At 33.6% G+C, this 20,667-nt stretch overlaps 1 protein-coding gene across 9 annotated transcripts in view; it reads right to left on the bottom strand.

The window, feature by feature from the left end:
- Positions 1 to 20,667, bottom strand: part of EHBP1 (EH domain binding protein 1) — a 314,375-nt gene that overhangs the window by 187,507 nt on the left and 106,201 nt on the right. For 7 of the 9 annotated variants that reach the window (XM_041754578.1, XM_041754579.1, XM_041754577.1 and 4 more), the window contains exons 6-7: positions 8,701 to 8,882; positions 5,620 to 5,759 (exon numbers count right to left, since the gene is read on the bottom strand). In XM_041754578.1, coding sequence (XP_041610512.1) covers positions 5,620 to 5,759; positions 8,701 to 8,882 — 322 coding nt within the window. Of the gene's footprint in view, positions 1 to 5,619; positions 5,760 to 7,535; positions 7,999 to 8,700; positions 8,883 to 13,650; positions 13,786 to 20,667 lie in introns of those variants that run through there. The other 2 variants (XM_041754585.1, XM_041754586.1) reach the window with 2 other exon arrangements.

Below are 20,667 nucleotides of genomic sequence, written 5' to 3'. Positions count from 1 at the left end.
TAAATATGAACTGCTATCTCCTCTACTACCAACTATTCTCTGAAGTTAGCCAATATGTCACTCTTTCTCCCCCCAAATTAACTTTATAATCTATAGGAAAGGGATTAATAAACAACAGACAATAGTGCTTATGGTAAAAATGATTCTTAATTTATAAACTGCATCTGGATGGGAAGACTCTGAATGGACGATATATCTGATGAAAGACCAGTTTTGGGCTTTTCTGATTGTGGACTCTTGTTAATTAGGCATTTCCATTACCAAGACCCTGGAAACTATACCTATTAAACTGTTTTGAAAGATACCAGCTCTTGTGCAGCACAGATTCTAAATCAAGGCAATCTCTGCTTCTAACTATGTGGATCTCATCTCCTTGTACCTAAGCTGTCACATGGAGATAGAGGTCAAAGAATAGCACCTAAGATGCTATGAGGACTCCAGTGAAAAAGAGAGCCTCAGCTGGCATGCTGCTGTTTCTGTGTTTCCAACCTCCTTCTAAGTGAATCTAATGCTTAGTTTGGCTTATGTGACCTGAGTGTCTGGTTGAACCTAAGTAGAACCCCTGGTTATTTTTGCAACAGCTTTAAGTATACTGGTATCTTTCCAGTATATCATAATGTCTGAGTTTCTCCAATAATGATTTGCTATAAACTGCTTCAGTTGAACCAGCCTTTCTAAGTTGTATTCAACAGGACACTGTTATTTATGGAGGAATCTTTTTTGTTTTCCTTCTTGTTGATATGTACTCAGAAATTCAACATGAATCTCAAAGATGGTCATATTGCCAAATAGTGGATCAATCATTCTGAGGCTGTCATATACAGATGGAGGCACCGATTGTTTTAAAACCATATATATTTTCTAACACTGGCTATAATAAATTCTCCCATTATCAGGCTTTGTTTCTCCATTTCCAAGATCTATTACTCCCACTACATTTCAGTGATTCTTTTAACTGTAATTCAAAATTTCCTTGCCCATTTACTGTAGAATGCACCTGCATATATAACAGGTTTCTGTCTAAGAGCCAGTCCCAAAATATGTTTCCACTTAGCAGTGAATTTTGTCTAGAACAGAACAGGGTAGGGATTTCTGATCAATCCAAGTATAGATATCATGAGTTTATGTTTACCTTCTAGCAAAGACAGTAATTTCAGAAGATAAATTTTATTAATTACTACTGGTCTAACAGCAATATTCCATAAGAAATCACTGACTAAATGAATAGCCTCTAGGTGTCAATCTGAAGTATCATAAAATAATTGTAACAGTTTGTTCCCTTAAGAACTTTGCAGCTTAGTTGGGGAAATAATATATAATTTGTATTGATATGTGATTGCATTTTATGCATTTAAATTGCAATATAAAGATATAATAGAGGCAAAATTTAAAATAATAATTCCTTCCTCTATAAACATTCTGTCAGCAATTTCAAAACTGCAAGGAAGAGTAAATATAAGCTGTATTTAAATTACTGCCACTTTAACTGGTAAATAAATATACCCACCATACTTTATTTGTACTATGTTTATAAAATGCATTTATTTTGTTTTGTTTTAACCTATTGGTTTAACATTACTGTTGTTAAATTTTAATATATTTTTAACTATCCTAAAACTACTTTACCCAAACATTTTTAGAATGGTAGTGCTGGTGCTAAAAAAAATTCCTGAAAGATAATAAGTTTGGAATGGAATTTACATGTGCTAAAAAATGCAACTAAGGAAGCCAAACAACTGCCATAACATGCTGTGCTATTAATTTAAGTGACTGTACTCTGGAAATATAATAGAGAAAAAAATGTAACATCAAAGCAAAATATGCTACAATGACTATGGATTGACTTAAGAGCATGCATTTAATCATCACTGTCCCCACCTACCCCTGCTTGCTCAACACATTTTGCATTCACTACTTTTGGAAAACTAGTCTTGAATTATTTAAGGTTTCAATCATGTGTCCTCCAGATCATATGCCATCCATAAAATGGGACCAATCTACCCTGTAAAAGGTAGTATATGAGTAAAGGTCAAATAAATGGAACAAGATAATAAGCCAGAGTGATAAGTATGGGCTATAATAGGAGAGAAAAGTTCCTTCGTTGATTTATGGCTTTTTGGTTAACACATCTTAAATTCTCAATAAGTTCCAGACAATGTGTCAGAAGCTAGTGATGAAAAAAAAAAATGAATAGAATAGTCTCTACCTTGAAGGAATTTCAGAAAATAGGGAAAAGAATATATAAATAAATAATAACACAAAATAGTAAAATTCCAAAGAAATCTTGGATCATCACAAGTTGCATTAAAATAATGTCTTCAATTAGGGTCAGAGAATTTTAGACTATCTAAAAGAAAGTTATTCCTTCTACAAGAATTTTAGAAAATAAGATGTATATGTATGATTAAGCAAGAAGGGTTACCATGGTCTGAATGTTTGTGTCCCCACAAAATTCATATGTTGAAATCTTAATTCCCAGTGTGATGGTATTAGGAGGTGGGGTCTTTGGAGAGGATTAGGTCATGAAGGCAGAGCCTTCATGAATAAGATTAATGCTCTTCTAAAAGGGGCCCCAAGAGATCCCTTGCCCCTTTCCACCATCTGAGGAATACAATGAGAAGTCTGTGACCCAGAAGAGGGCCCTCATCCAACTATGCTGGCACCTTAGTCTCAGACTTCCAGCTTCCAGAACTGTGAGAAATAAATTTCTGTTGTTTATAAGGTACCCATCTATGGTATATTGTTATAGTAACCCAAACAGACTAAGACCAGGGTTTAGCTATAAAATCTAATACTGAATATTTTCATTAAATCTATAATTCATTTTTTGAAATGTCCTTTCTTTTCATTTCAATACCAGCATAAAACTTCTGACATATTGTTATCACCTTTTTTTTTCTCACTGCTGTGATCAAAACAGTACAACATTCCCCAAAACAGCTATGAAAATGTGTGAGTTTTTAAAATTCCTACTTATGGTACTAGTGTCTAATTGAGACTTAGTTTTAACCAAAAATGATTTATAAAGAACAAACTATATCCTCCAATAAAAGATCAAGTTGTATTCCACTGCAGTATAAACACCCATGCTATAAGAAAATGCCTGTATTTGTAAATAGTACAGTAGTGGCACAAAGGCTAGAACAGTCAAGCTTAAGAGGGAGTGGGCATGAAAGGTTTCTCAGTGTATCTGTCAATAAAATTAAATCTTGAAGGATAGGTTAAAGGGCACTGGTGGTGGTAGAGGAAGGTTATTAATTTATCCTTCCTGAAGTACTTCAGATAGCCAAATAAAACAAAGAACTCAAAGACAGAAAAGACAAGGAATTTTTAAAAGTACTGTATAACTGTTGCTGACATCAATTATAAACATAACGTAAATGTCTGCATTTATTATTATTGAAAAAAACTCCAAAATATTATTGAAATAAAAATAACAGCCAGGAGGGGTTAGGGGAAGAGTTCAAATAAAGAAAAGAGAAAAAAATATTGAATCTCTCATCTTATATGAAGTGAGTTAACACATTGTTTTATTCATTTATTTTTTTAAAGATTTTATTTTTAAGTAATCTCTACACCCAACATGGGCTCGACTCTTAACCCCAAGACCAAGAGTCACATGCTCTACTGACTGAGCCAGCCAGGTACCCCGGTTTTATTTTTAATGTTAGTAGAAAAATATAGGTTCACTTATTTATCTACCTGGCTTATTTATCTTAGAGGATTGTATACTAAAATGAAAATATAATGTATAACTTCCAAATTACTCTATTAAAAAGTACTTAAAGAACACTGGAGAATGGTAAAATTTAAGGGATGAATGGGGAAAAAATAAGAAGTCCCAAATAAAAGTATAAAGTAATAAAAGTGAAGTTAAGTATGCAGTTATCAAAAAGTATAACTATTAAGGGCAAAGAATATAAAGATAGATAAACTAAATAATGTTTATAAGAGAAATACTTAATACAGGTTGCAAAGAAAGTGATAAATACACCGGGAAAACACAAATATAAAGAAAGTATGAGTTACAAATATGAACACCAGGCAAAATTTCTGGGCAAGAGGCATTAAATGGGGTAAACTGATCAAATTATAATGCATAATGAAATTATTAGAAAATTATTTTTATGCACATTTTATGCATTAAAGAATTTAAAGAATTTGAAGTTCTCCTTAATAGATGAACTACACAAAAAGAATAAGAATACAAATAACTATTACAAAGTTAAAGTTTGATCTAAAAACATATGCTTAATCTAACAAATAGAATATACATGTAAAAAGATACAGAAAATTTACAAAAATAGATCATACGTCTCAAAGGAAAAAATCTCACTCATATGAAACTGAAATTTGAAAGTCTTCAGAATTTTATCTGAATAAATTTAAACAAGAAACAAACAAACTAGAAATAAATAAAGCCCACAATAAAATACAGTCTCCTAAACCACACTGGGTTAAATGAGAAATCAAAGTGGCAATCATAAATTAGAAAATATTAATTTACAAAACTGGCACAGAACAAAACATCCATCTTTATTTTTTTTTAAGATTTTATTTATTTATTCATGAGACAAAGAGAGAGAGACAGAGACAGAGACAGAGACACAGGCAGAGGGAGAAGCAGGCTCCATGCAGGGAGCCCGATGTGGGACTCGATCCCAGGTCTCCAGGATCACGCCCTTGGCCGAAGGCAGGCGCTAAACCGCTGAGCCACCCAGGGATCCCCCAAAACATCCATTTTTATATACAAACCTGATCAATTCCTTATAATAAATTTCTATAAACGGAGTGGAGGTGAACAGAACTGAGTTAAGAAAGTCAAGGAAGTTTTTGGCTAAAGAGTTACATGGGTCATGTAATCAGTGGAAATTCTACTGCCACCCCTGCCCCAATATGATATGACAGTAAGAGTTAAGGCTGAGATGGCTGCCAAAGTACCAAGAGGTGATTAGACGATAGAAATTAAGGATATCAATTCATAAATTTAGAATAATTCATTACCTGAAAGAAGTATGAACACAGTGGTCGATTTTCATTCCAATAATAAATGTATAACACCAATTCCTTAAGTGTGATAGCCAGACTATCAATAAATATTTATTGACCAATTAATACAAAGAGATTCTAACCACTTTTCATCTTAGTAGTTTGATCAAACCAGCTATAAGGAATACTTGCATTGAAGCTTCTACATATAAGGATACATAAGAAATATACAAATTCAAAACAAAGATTGTGCACATAAACTAGGAGAAGGAAGCCAATTCATCATGTCCTGCCACCCTTAAGGCAGATCTTTACTTACAAGAAGGTTCATCCCTACACTGACAAAAAAAGTATAAACATATTTAGACTACTTTATACTATATCAGTAGTTCCAGTAAAGTTTTATGCTTTCTTGACTAAGCTTGGCCTTGGTTTTAAATTGTGAAAATCTGTTTCTAACCATCACCACATAAAGTTTTCAGAGTGCTAAATGGTATATTATATATTAGAAAGGCTTAAGGAAGAAAAAATACTTTGTTAGTGGCATTGTTTTTTTCCTGGAAAACAAGAATGAGTTTTCAACTTTGTAAAAAAAAGATAAACTTCTAGCTAAATGCTAATAAAACCAACCTGTAATTTTTGCTGCCTTTTCCTCTTGGTTCACTCGGTTCTCATCATCTTCTTCATTATCTTCTTCGAAGTCATCTAAATTGCCAATGTCAGCCTGCTTCATACTCATCAGACTAGCCAAACTTTGCATGTCTTCATCCCTACATGAATGATTTAAAATTTTATACACAGCTCATGAAATGACATTGTTTGAAAAAAGATTGTTTCTTAAGAAAATAATAATATATTCCTTCTATGTTAATAAGCCTTTTTAAAGTTGCCCAAAATTATTGAAAAATCTAAACACTCCTATTCGTTAATTTTTAAATGGCATGTTTAAATAGTTAAAAGCAAACTGGATTAAAAACTAACTGGTTAGGAGTTAGTTTAACTCTGTGCTGCAGATCTGTAGAAGACTAAAATTTTCTTCATAAGTATTAAAGTGTGGTTTCCTGGGATCCCTGGGTGGCTCAGCAGTTTAGCACCTGCCTTCGGCCTGGGGCATGATCCTGGAGTCCAGGATCAAGTCCCACGTCGGGCTCCCTGCATGGAGCCTGCTTCTCCCTCTGCCTGTCTCTCTCTCTCTCTCTCTCTCATGAATAAATAAATAAAATCTTTAAAAAATAAATAAAATAAAGTGTGGTTTCCTAATCATTAAATCTGGAAATAAAAACTTGTTTTATAAAACAGTGAGACAGTTCACATATCAATGAGATCCTGACTTTAAAATATGCAAACTTTTAAAATAAATCAGAATAGAAGTTTGTTTTTTTTTTTAAGATTTTATTTATTCATGAGAGACACGGGGGGGGGGGGTGGTAGAGACATAGGCAGAGTTGGAGAAGCAGGCTCCATGCAGGGAGCCCGACGTGGGACTCGATCCCGGGTCTCTAGGATCACGCCCTGGGCTGACGGTGGTGCTAAACTGCTGAGCCACGCAGGTTGCCCAGAATAGAAGTTCTTAATCTGAAATCCATAGCCCTTTTGGTTTGATGAACAGGAAGATAAAGAAATGGTAAACTCCTATAAATTATGTTTAAATCTTATTTAAATGTGCATTTTTCTCATAGGGGTCATAACTCCCAAAAAAGTTAAGGAACTACTGCAACAGAAAAAAACACTTTCAAGTCTAGCATTTTTTAAAATTACAAGATGAAAAATGACCTGGGTTGATTATAAGTTAAATACCATATATTTGATAAAATGTAAGAATGTCTTTATCTTGAAGTATTTTAAATATATGTCTATAGTTTACATTAACTAATACTCTAAACATCAAGTAATTTAAGTTTTCTTGATCTATTATTTTTACCCTAAGTTTCAAATAAACTGCAGCGAATAAACCATATTTTAATATGTAATATACAAATTAAATTTCAAATAGATATACCTCTCTAAAATTCAGAAACCCTAAGATACTGTTTTTCATGTCCATACCACAATAAAATAAAAAACCAAACAAAATAAGAAAACTCTTTTGTAAAGAATGTTCACTAATATTCACTTATATCCTAAACACAGTACAACTTTGCAGACTAAAAAGGCTTTTAAAATTCTTTGCATTTTATCTCACCTAAGTTTACAGTTAACCAAATCATTTCCCCTTATGAAAACAGATTTAGTGACACAAAGTCTGCATAAACAAAAAACTTGTATTACCTATAGGAATGCCTTACAAATTGCTCACCTACCAATGAGGAATAATTTCAAGATACAACATTATTCTTGAAATGTTAACTGGCTTAGTTTTACTTCTGTAATTTCCTCATATTTTAATCTTGAACATTTTTCTCTGTGAAAGTTTAGGGAGCAAGGAGTAAAAAGGTAGAGAGGGAGTTTAGGATGTTTTGAGAGAATTTTCCATTAGAATTGAGACATTTGGTTAAACTGAATTCCTCTCGCCCAGATTCTCCTGTGGAGGGTGCTGAATCACTTACTGCTTTTGCCCAGTGGAAAGGAGTCCGCAATCAAAGGGTCTTCTCTGATTCTGTTTTCTCTCTTCTTTCTGTGTTTTCTTTCCTTTCATTTTGGCTTTAACTTCAGGGTAAGGTCTTTACTTTTAATTTCTCAGTATTCAAGACTAAAATTTAAGGTCCTGAGATGACAGACTGATCCATTTTGTACTGTCTCTCTACCACACTCACTCAAAAGCCAACTTTCCAGAGATGAGGCTTACTGTTATCTACCAAGTTATTTGCTGCACTATAGATGAGTGCCAAACATCTCATTTTGACTGACACATAGAATCCAGTCTAATCAGTCAAGTGGACATGGCCAATTATAGCAACCACATTCCACTGGCTCAAATACATTTAGAACTATGATTTAAATTGTATCAAAATATTCATAGCCAACTTCTTCCCACCTTTTAAGTCTAGGCTTAGAATTCCCATCTCTTCCCTCCCTGATCTTCCTCTCCAAGTAGTACTAACCTTTTCATTAAACCCCAAACATGCACTCTTCCTTGACTTGACTGTATGCAACAACCATAGTACATGTTACTTTTTTTTTCCTGTTCCAGGTATGTTTACCTGATTTTATCCAGTTCTAGTTTTACTCTTAGGAGATCAGAACTGGTGCAGGAATTACCAGTGCTTAAGAAGTGATTTTTGAAAGGAATAATTATATCAAATTGTACTTTGCTATAAAATTTTTAGAAGGCTGTGCGAAAGAACATGAGTTGTGAAAAATTCCTTTAGTTCTTTTATTCCTCTTATCCTAAACTTTTCATTTTCTGCTCCTCTTATATCTCAGCTTCATTGAACAGCTCTATAAATTGAACTGTCTGTATTTCAAAGTACAATTATTTACCCTGAAGACAATGAAATACAAAACAAACATTTATAATACCTATAACATACAATTTAAAATTTGGAATTGCTAATAGTCACTTCTATATTATTGTTCATTCTCTAGAGTCAAGAGACTCTATAAATAACAAGGAGTTCATTTAATTCAGCCTTTAAAACAAAGAATGGCAAGAATGACTGGTATGCAATAGGATATTTTCAACTGCTGCCAGTCTACTGAGTCAAAAGCTGTTTACATACAGTTTTAAAACACACTCAGCAGCAGCTTGTCTTCTTGACAAAAGGAACTTACGTGGCTTTTCCTTCCCGAAGGAAAATGCAAGATAATGAAAACTGGAGAGTTGCAGATACAACTTTTTTAGACAATGGCTTGAATTTTAACTTGACATCAGTCTGAGTTGGCATAGGGCTTGCATACTGTTTCATGTTGATGCTGCTAGTAGCAAGAGCTTTCCTTCGACCGGAAGGGGATTCCTGGAAGAAAAAAAAAATTAGAATTTTGGAGTTATTTTACAGCTAAGTATTTTGAAATAGCATTTTAATAATACGTTATTTAATAGTTGAAACTTCCTTCCCTAATTAATTCCTATAACACAACATTGAAATAAAATTGTGATGAAGTTATATTATAACTTTTACATCTTTAAATAAGGCAGATAAAAATTAGAGAGAGCTGGCCCAGGCAGCAGAAAGATAAACTAAAAGACCCCTAAATAATCTCAGGAAAGAAAAAGGAAGGAATGCAGACAGGAAAGAAAGTATCCAGAGTTCCTCTAAAAAGAAGATCTAGCTCAGAAATAGGAATCAAAAGTACTCAACAACTGTTTTCCTTCCTTTCATTCTACTTAATGTAACCTAATGATATTTCTCCTTGTTGAATACCTACAATTTTTTATAGAACTCCCAGCCTCTATGGTATTCTACTTCATTTTTACCATTTCACCTACTTTTTTTTTCCTATGACAATAGTTTATTATAAAAATGAGCCCTCATCCTCACAATAGGTTTATCGGTAAGATTTCTAGTAGCGAGCACCAGCACCAAGACTGCCAAACTTTTTGGGTTCACAGCGCCGGGCATCAGCTACCAGCAGGGTCTGGTTGTACTGGATGAGGATGCCTTTGAGCTCCTTCTTGGAAGCCTCATCCACATATGGTAACAGGCTACCAGGGCTTTGGCGATGGACTGGCAGATTGCACGAATCTGGGCCACATGACCACCCCTCACTCTGACACAAAGATGTCCACCCCAGCAAGTTCTATTTATCCTCTAATTTGAGCCTTATTTCTTCCCAGGGCTTTTCTGATCACTCCACTCTATAGTTCTCTCTCCTTCTCCTAAGATCATATATATCAAGGAAGAAACCACTGGTTTCTCTAATGCTATGTCTGGGACAGACACTGCCAACGCACTCCAGCAGGTTTCAAATTCTCCACACAGCTATTACCAATTCACCAAAAATGAATACAAAATGAAACCTAGTTGCTATCAAGGGTACTTAACATTCTAATAACAAGCTATCTCATTTCAAAATTATCCTTTACAGAATAATAGGAGAACAATGAAAACAAAACAGCAAAATAATGATTGGGCATTAACTATGTGTAAGACACGTTGTTGATTCAGGAGAGATATGATGATAATTAAGACATGATCTCTATGTGTTCTAATGGCAAGAGGACATTTTAGATGAAGGTAATCTGTATATCATGTAAATCAGAGAACATATGCCATCATTAATGTAAACCAGAAGCCATAAACCAACATTCCTTAGGATTTACTAGTCTCTGAGTTCAGATCTAAAATAAGGCCCAATTTTCAAGCTGTGTGACCTTGAGTAAGTAAGCTTAGGCATCACTAACTTTCCTTATAAAATAAGGAGACTAATCAGAAATCTGTTTAAGCTCTACAAAGGTTTTCTATAATATTATTCAATTTTCCAACCAGGCAGGAAAAGTACCATTAACTTTTGAATTATTATTTAATAAATCTTTATTTTGTCTTATGATTGACAAACCTGCCTAAAATAAAGATATATTAATTTAATCAAAACATTAAACCAGCTTTTTAGAAAAAAACCTGACATTTCTGCCAGCAGGGCAAGTAAAAATGTAATGTAGCATCCCCTAAAGAATACCTTGTTTTAAAATGTGGTCTTATCTGTCAGATTATGCACAGCAATATTATACAGAACTATTAGTGCATGTAGATACCTTATGAATGAATTTCAAAAATGCATCAAGCACTTGAGAAGGATTTAAGCCCTCTCAGAAGAAATACTTAAGAATATGCAAATACCTTCAACTGAATCAAGTTGAACAGATGTGACTATCCCAAACAATACAAGTGTTCTTTCCCTGGTCGCTACTGTCAATCAAAGAATAAGATTAAGGTCCAAGGTTCTGACAATGTGCAAAATGAAAACGTATGATTGGGTAGTATCAATTTATTACACTGATATGAACAATAATCTCTTATTGTACCTTTAGAATAACTAACAACTTTTACATATAATATAGGATTTAAAGCCTCTGTTTTGGAAGCATAACATACAAACTGCCACATATTATGTTCAGATTTTGTTACACAAATCTGTTTTACAAAGTATGACACTAATCCTTTAATAATAATTATTTAATTTTATAACCAAATCAAAATTCTATAAAAATTAAGATAACTTGGAAATAAGCATAATTGTGAGAGCCCAATTTAACGACAATTCCTACAAAATCTAGAGTTTTATGATTAATATCATATTCGTTTTTTAGATAAAAATTGTGTAGGTTTAGGTTTTCTGCTGAACTCAAAGAGTTTTTAAATTTTTGGTAAGTCAATGTCTCTGAAACAACAAAATAAAGGCTACAAAATTCTAAACATAATTAGTTGTACCACTTAATTAAGTATTTAGTTGCTCAGCAACAATGGAAACAGCCATTTGTAAGGTCTGGACAGGTGAAGAGAACAGAGTTCTTTTGAGTCTACAATATCCATTCCTATTCACACAGGCTCTCACTAGAGTCCCAGCTGGGAATGATATTTCTAGTAATTCTTCAACCAAGCTCACACTTTGTTTTCCTCTTTAAAATTAGTTGTCTCATAGAAAAGGTATTTAAAAAGAACAGTAATGAGATAAATATAAGGATCTTTCACAATTCTAACCCCAGCTCCATGAATCTTCACTTTTTATAGTCAAGTCTAAATCTTTACCCACCCAAAATTGATACCACTGCTATCATCAGTTCTATAAAAAGAAATGAAATAAGTGATTGCAGTAAGAAATGAGCATGTCTTTTGTATCCTATCATCCTTCCACAAAGGAGTAGGGTCCAGCCAGGCAGAGAGAGTTTAGAGAGAATTACTCTTATTGCCTCCAGAGGCCTAATGCCATTTCATGTCATGTGCAAGGTAGACAAAAGGACAGAAAAAAGAGAAAAAATAGTAAAAGCAACTCTGAAAGAAAGAGATGACAAAACTTATAAGAAGTGAGTGTTCACATATATGTAAGACTAAGTTTCTGTCTCTGGCCCATGCTTAATACATGTTTGTGTGTGAATCTGATAGTATTTGAGGAATTACTTCAAAACTCCTAAAGCTGAAGTTCTTAAACTTTATTGTTTACTAAAAAACAAAAAACTAGGAGAATTTTAGACAATTTAGATGACTGGATCACACCCCAACCAGAGATGGGCTCTCAGGAATCTGCTGCATTTCTAAAAATAATAAGCACCTCCCTTCTCTACTCCCATCGCGCCACACCCACACGCGCACCACTACTACCGGGTGATTCTGATCTGGTTAATCTAAAATCACACTTTCAGAAATACTTCCCCTAAGAAGTTATTACATAATATAACCATTTTATTTAAGAAATCTCACTCTCATTTTTCCTAAGTATTCTCTGTAATAAAAAAGACTTAGCTAGGGCGCCTGGGTGGCTCAGTCAGTAAAGCATCTGCCTTAGGATCAGGTCATGATTCCAGGGTCCTGGGATCCAGCCCAGCATTGGGCTCCCTGCTCAGCGGGGAGCCTGCTTCTCCTTCTCCCTTCACCCCATTCCCCCGCTGGTGCTTGCTCTTGCACTTGCTTTCTCTCTCTCTAATAAATAAATAAAATCTAAAAAAAAAAAAAAGTAAAACAAAACAAAAAACCCCAACAGACTTAGCCTAGATATATCCATTTCTTTAAAATCTAGCCTATTGTATTTGTAATCAGGCAAACCAGCATTTGCATGTCACGCTAGCATTTACTCACTGGTTAATTTTTGACCTATTTCTTCATGTATCTGAGCCTCATATTCACATTCCAAATATTAAGTTTGGACATTACCCACTGTTGATAAAAATGAGGGACAATGCACAAACTCTCTTACACTGCAGGAGAGTTTCAATAGATAACAGCCACTTTGGAAAGAAGGTTGACATTACCTTGTAAAGTAGAACACATACATATCTTACAATTCAGTAATAATTTCTATCCTAGAAATGTCCTTGAGAAATTCTTGCAATGATATACTAAAATATCTAATAGAGTTTTCAAGCAGCATATAATAGGTGCTTAATAAATAGTATTTATTAATATTTGTTGACCATTTAATCTAGTTTATTACATTAATATTACAAATGGTCTATCCAGGATCACCAGTCTTGAAATTAGAAAAACAAGTAAGCATAACTCAGTGCAGGATCTTACTTTAAAGTAATGCAGTTATATTACTAGAATTCACACCTGGAACCCCTACATTCTTACCAGACCTAAAACAAATTTGCCACTTTGACGTGCCCTCATTGCTGTTCAGGTGATAACAATACAAGCAATAGATGAATAAATGTTTTCTCCATATAGCATAAAATGGAAAAAATGTATAATCACTTTATTAGTAAAGAATGAACTGATTATAGAATAAATAAATATATTTTTGTAAGATTCAGGGCTTCCTTATATTTTTAAACATTTTAGATTTTACTATAAAAGAATGTAGCTAATGATGCCATTTCCCCTCCTCCACAAACCAAACTAACAACGTGATATAAAAAAACATAATGGTAGCAAAGCAATTTAGTTAAGTGGGATATTCCTTTTTTCATATTATAAGAAGTCAGAGAGAACGATCTTTTGTTCAAATTGTTCAAGTTAGGGTCTTCTTACAGAATAGTTCATAGTAAGATGGTTCATTTATTATGGATCCCAAGATAAATACAATTAATATAATGCCTCTGATGAAAATATTTGACTGATGGGGCACCTGAGTGGCTCAGTCGGTTAGGCATCTGCCTTTGGCTCAGGTCATGATCCTGGGGTTCTGGAATGGAGAACCACGGTAGGCTCCTTGCCTCTCCCAATCCCTCTGCCACTTCCCTTGCTTGTGCTTCCTCTCTCTATACTCTGTAAAATAAATAAATAAAATCTTAAAAATATATATTTGACTGACTTCCTCTACCTATTAAAATATCACATAAAATAATTCAAAAGCTAGAAATTGAATGCTTTCTCTTTTTTAGCCATGCATTTCCTCTTTTGTGAAATCTTTTGGAGTTTTTCTTACTGCTGGTTATGTTTTTCTTTTTTTCATGAAATTGGACAACTTGCACTTATTCTGATATTATGTTCTTCTGGTTTTGGGGGTCTTTTAAAATTCTAGTGTAGTTAACATACAGTGTTATATTAGTTTCAGGTATACAGGATAGTGATTCACCGGCTCATATATTACTCAGTGCTCATCAAGAGAAGTGCACTTTTAATTCCCTTCACATATTTCACCCATCTCTCTGCCGACCTCACCTCTAATACTCATTTGTTTGTTCTTTATAGTTAAGAGTCTGTCTTTTGGTTTGTTTCTTTTTTTCCCCTTTTTTCATTTGTTTTGTTTCTTAAAGTCCACATATGAGTGAAATCATATGGTATTTGTCTTTCTCACACTGGGCTAATTTACTTAGTATTATACCCTCTAGCTCCATCCATGTTGTTGCAAATGGCAAGATTTCATTCTTTATTTATGGCTAATTAATATTTCACTGTGTGTGTGTGTGTGTATGTATCACCTCTTCTTTATTCATTCATCTACTGAAGGACATGCTTCAGTAGGCTGCTGCTTCCATTAATTTGGGCTGCTTCCCTTAATTTGTCTATTGTAAATAATGCAGCAATAAGCATAAGAGTACATATAACCCTTTGAATTAGTGTTTTTTGTATTCTTTGAGTAAATACCCAGTAGTGCAATTACTAGATCATAGAGTAGTTCTATTTTTTTTTTTTTGAGGAACCTCCATAAGTCTTCACAGTAGCTGCACCAGTTTGCATTCCCACCAACTGTGTGAGAGGGTTCTTTTTTCTCCACATCCTCACCAACACTTGTGTTTATGTGTTCTCTGTTTTAGCCATTCTGATAGTGTGAGGTGACATCTCACTGGGGTTTTGATTTGCATTTCCCTGATGATGAGTGCTGTTGAGCATCTTTTTATGTGTCTGTTGGCCATCTCTATTTCTTCTTTGGAGAAATGTCTGTTCGTGTCTCCTGCCCATTTTTAATTGGATTATTTTTGTGTGTTTAAGTGTATTGAGTTGTATAGGTTCTTTATATACTTTGGATACTAACCCTTTATCAGGTATGTCATTTGAAAATAATCTCCCAGTCAGTAGGCTATCTTTTAGTTTTGTTGGTTGTTTCCTTTGCTGTGCAGAACTTTTAACTTTTATGTAGTCCTAATAATTTATTTTTTATTTTGCTTCTCTCGCCTCAGAAGACCTATCTAGAAACATGCTGCTACGACCAATGTCAGAGAAATTATTGCCTGTGCTCTCTTCAAGAATTTTTATGGTTTCAGGTTTCACACTTAGGTCCTTAATCCCTTTTGAGTTTGTGCTGGTTATCTTTTCATTACTATTTACATATGCATTCTAGTACTAAATCCATTGTTATTTATATGTGTTGTACAAACACCTTCCAATTTTTGGCTTTTATTTTCTCTGTATGGAGTCTTTTAAATAGCCCAATTTCTTATTTTTAATGTGAAGTCAACCTTTTCCTTTACGGTTTGTGCTTGTATATTTTCTTTGAGAAAGTCTTCCTAACATTGACCTCAAACTAAAAACTTTCAAACCTCTGCTTTCCATAGTTAAGAGTCATCGCCAACTAGAGTGAATTTTTGTGTAACTTTCAGATAGGGATTCAATTTCATTCTTTAAAAAAATTATGGGTAAATAACTGTCACAGCACTATTTATTAAACAGTCCATATATATCCCTCCTCTCCTCTATCTGCAGTGCCCTCTCTTACCAAAAATCTGGCTTGCATATAAGGTCTGTTTCTGTGTTCTCTAATTCTGTACCACTAGCCAGTTGTTCTAATCTCACAACAAGGCAATATTGCCTCAACTATCAAAGTTTTATCTTACATTTAATTCTCTCCTTATTCTCTTATTCAGGAGTATCTTTGGCTATTTATGACTTTGCTTTCCCAAATAGTTCCGAAGTTTTATGAAACATCCAGATGAGATTTTGATTAGAACTGCATTAAATCTACAGATCAATGTGGTTGTATAGACACCTTCACAATATTAGATTCCATATTCTAAAATAGGACATTACCTCTATATTATCTATTTAAATCTTTAACGTCTCTCAAAGTTTTATCATTTTCTTCACATACGTCATATGTATCCATAGCTAGATTTATTCCTAGGTATTTCAGTGTTTCTCTTAATCTAAATTTTTTTCATATTATATCTTTGAATTGTTTCTAGCAATTGAATTTGCAAACAGATTTTTTAAAGTAGGCTCTACACAGAGTATGGAGCTCAATGCAGGGCTTGAACTAACAATCCTGAGATAAGACCTGAGCTGAGATCAAGAGTCAGACACTTAACCAATGGAGCCACCCAGGTGCACAAGTAAACACATTTTTTAAATACAAAAAACCTAACACCTTTGTATTAATTTTAATAATATATATTTATTCTGGGGTTTCGGTATAATCATGTCATCTACAAAACTAGCTATTCATTTCATTTTCCCAATCTTTAAGATTTCTTTCCCTTTTTGTTAGTATACTATCTAGAGGCTCCACGGTGATTCTGACTAGATATTATAAACAGGGCCATTCCTGTATTATTCTTCTCCTTAAAAGGAATGCTTCTGATTTTTCATCCTGAAGTATGTTTAATGAAGTTTTTTTTCTTCTTTTAAAAATATTCCTCTTTATAAAATTAAGAAAATTCCTTTTTCTTATTACTTTGAAGTTTTAATTTTATTTCTATAAGTAGGTGTTAAATTTTATCACTTAAAAATATTTTGGGATAATTTAAGATTTTTTTAAAACCTTAATCTATTAATGTGGCAATTTAATAGATTTTCTGAAGTTAAAGCAACTCCACATTCCTGGGAAAAATCCAAAGTTATTTGAGTCTATTTTCTTTTGGGACAGGTTTCTAATTACAGATATAATTTCTTTAATGATTACAGAAGTATTCAGGTGTTTGGTGTCTCCCGAAGTCAGTTTATTTTTTATTTTTTATTTTTTATTTTATTTTATTTTTTTTCTGAAGTCAGTTTAGATAAATATATTCCCAAATGGGATTTATATATTTCATCCATGATTTCAAATTTAATGACATAAAACTTTTTAAAATATCACTTTATTGTTTTAATCACTGCAAATCCTATAGTTTTGCATATTTCTTCGCTCTCAATACAATTTGTGTCTTCTCTCTTTTGTTTCAAGATAACTTCTGCTATAAATTGTCCATTTCCTAGGACTTTCCAAATGAACAACTTTTGGCTTTGTTGATCCTTTCAAGTGAATATGTTTTCTATTTCAGTAGTTTCTGCTCATCTTTACTATTTCCTTCCTTCTACTTTCCTCAGGTATATTTCAACTCCTGAATTCTGAGCATTTCTTTTTTTCTGATCTAAGCATTAAAGATTATATATTTCTCAAAGTACAACTTCAACTATATCTCTATTTTATTATGAATTATTTTGTTATTCTGTAGGTAAATATTTTCTAATTTTTCATTACAAGTCCTGTGACTCATGTTTATAAACTTTTTTCAACTATATGCAGTTTTTCTACTTATCTTTATGTAATTGATTACTATTAAATTGATTTGGGGTCACAGAATATGACTTATTTAGTGTCAATCCTTCAAAATGTATCGAGGCAAGCTTTACGGTTTAATTCATGATCAATTTTCACACATGTTCCATGAGTTCTTAAAAAGTATTTAACTGGTATCTATATACACTGCTGTCCACTTTCACAAAAGGATTTTTCTGCAAAATCAACAAATCATTAACTTTCTTCTTAGACAAGGACAAGCAGAGCAGTAGAAATTTCAAATGTGAGGTCATGGAACATTTTCTAAAGGACACAAGTCAGAGAATAAATAAGTGAAAGAATTGAGAAGCTGCTCACAGATTTCTTCACAGGTTCCTTTTTCTCTCCTTCTGACATATCCCCTTTTATTTCAGGACTGTCTCTTATAATTGGCAGATAGCCAGAAAATTTTAAAATCCAGTCGGCTAATCTCTGTCCTTTACTGGAGAGTTTAGATCAACAACTCCCAAATGTTTTTACCTCAAGGCCCTTTTAAATGCTTTGAGAACTACAAAGAGCCTTTGTTTATGTTGGTTATATCTATCAATATTTGCTTAATTAAAAATTAAATATAAGAAATTTAGAAAATATTTTATTCAAACAGAACTAATAAATTCATGTTAACATATTTTTACAAAGAATAAATATACTTTTTTTAAGACTTGATTTTTTAGAGCAGTTTTAGGTTACAACAAAATCAAGAGAGGTAAAGAGATTTCCCATATAACCCGAATACCCACACATACATATCCTGTCCCATTCTTAAGATTATTCACCAGTATGGTAACATTGTCTAGTAAGGATGACCCTACAGTGACATCATAATCACCCAAAATCCAGTTTACTCCTGAGGGTTCACGTATGGTGGTGTACATTCTATTGTTTGGACAAATGATATTGTAACACCATGCAGAATATTTTGCCACCCTAAACATCATCTATGCTTCACCTATTCATTTCCCCTACTCCCCACCCCTGGCAACAACAAAAATCTTTCTATCATTTCCATAGTTTTGCCTTTTCCAGAATATCACACTGTTAGAATCATACAATTACGTATGTGGTAATTTAATAGTTGGCCTCTTTCATTTAGTTATAAGCAGTAAGGTTCCTTTATGTCTTTTCATAGCTTGATAGGTCATTTCTTTTAGTGCTAAATAATATTCTATTGTCGGAATGTACCACAGTTTATCCATTCATGTCCTGAAGGACGGTTGCAAGGCAAAACTGCATAAAACATCCATGAGCAGGTTTTTGTGTGGACAAGGATACACATTTTGTTTGAGTAAATACCAAGTAGTATGACTACTGAATTATATGAGAACAGTATGTTTACTTTGTATGAAACCACAAAACTGTCTTCCAAAGTAACTGTACCATTTTGCATTCCCACCAGCAATGTATGAAAGTTCCTGTTGCTCCGAATCTTCACCAGCATTGAATATTGTCAGTGTTCCAGATTTTGGCCATTCTAATAGGTGTGTAGCAGTATCTCATTGTTGTTTTAATTTGCATTTCCCTAATGACATGATATGCAGCATCTTTTCTTGTGTCTGTTTGCCATCTGTACATCTTCTTTGGCAAGGTGTTTCTTAAGGTTTTTGTCCCATTTTTTAAATTGGGTTGTTTGCTCTTGTATTGTTCTTTGTATATTTTAAATAACATTCCTTTATCAGATGTCTTTTTAAAAGTATTTTCTCCCTGTCTGTTGCTTCTCTTCTCTTGACACTGTCACAAATCAAGTTACACAGTACTGATGATTGTAGCTTTATAGTACGTCTTGAATTTAGGTAGTACCAGTTCTCCAAATTTGTTCTTCTCCTTCAATATCATGTTGGCTATTCTGAGTTTTGCATTTCTATATAAACTTTAGGATCAGTTTGTTGATATCCACATATTTTGTTGTGATTTTCATTGGGACTGCATATAGTCTATAGATCAAGCTGGAAAGAACTGACACCTTGACAGTATTGAGTCTTCCTATCCATTAAAATAGAATAGCTCTCTATTTATTAAAATAGAATAGCTCTCCATTTATTCTATTTTATTTATCCATTAAAATAGAATAGCTCTTTGATTGTGCACATCAGAATTTTGCAGTATTCTTCATGTATATCCTGCACATATCTTGTTAGATTTATACCTAAGTATTTTGTTTCTGGGCTAATGTAATGAAGTTGTGCTTTTAATTTCAAATTCCACTTGTTCATTGTTGATATATAGGAAAACAAATGACTTTTGCTTTTGTGGAGTTTTAAAAAAAATTTTATTTATTCATGAGAGACACGGGGGGGGGGGGGGACATGTCATGAGGGACACAGAGACATAGGCAGAGAGAGAAGCAGGCTCCATGCAGGGAGCCCAATGTGGGACTTGATCCCAGGATTCCAGGATCACACCCTGTGCCGAAGGCAGATGCTCAACCACTGAGCCACCCAGGCGTCCCAGCAACTGACTCTTGTTTATAAACCTTGTATCCTATAAGCTTGCTATATATAATCACTTGTTAGTTTTAGGAGATTTTTTTGGGATCCCTGGGTGGCGCAGTGGTTTAGCGCCTGTCTTTGGCCCAGGGCGCGATCCTGGGGACCCGGGATCGAATCCCACATCGGGCTCCCGGTGCATGGAGCCTGCTTCTCCCTCTGCCTGTGTCTCTGCCTCTCTCTCTCTCTCTCTCTCTGTGTGACTATCATAAATAAAAAAAAAATTATTTAAAAAAAAAGATTTTTTTTGTTAATTCTTTTGCTTTCTACATAATCATGTATTCTGAGAAGAAAAAGTTTCATATCTTACTTCCCAATCTGTATACTTTTTATTTCCTTTTCTTGTCTTATTTCATCAGCAAGGACATCCAGTATACTATAGAGAAGTAGTAAAAGAGGCATCCTTGTCTTGTAGTGGGAAAGCTTTGAGTTTCTCACCATAAAGTATGATATTAGCTGTCGGGATTTTGTAGATGTTCTTTATTAAGTTGAAGTTCCCCACTATTCCCAGTTTGCTGAGATTTTTTTATCATTAATGTATGTTGGATTTTATCAAATTCTTTTTCTTCATCTACTGATATAGTCATGTGATTTTTCTGTTTTAGTCTGTTGACGTGGTGGATTACATTAATTAATTTTCAAATACTGAACCAGACTTGCATGTCTGAGATAAACCCCACTTAGT

The sequence above is a fragment of the Vulpes lagopus genome, chromosome 5 (assembly GCF_018345385.1).
Source record: "Vulpes lagopus strain Blue_001 chromosome 5, ASM1834538v1, whole genome shotgun sequence".
Taxonomy (NCBI): Eukaryota; Metazoa; Chordata; class Mammalia; order Carnivora; family Canidae; genus Vulpes; species Vulpes lagopus.
This window is presented reverse-complemented; position numbering and strand designations above follow the sequence as displayed.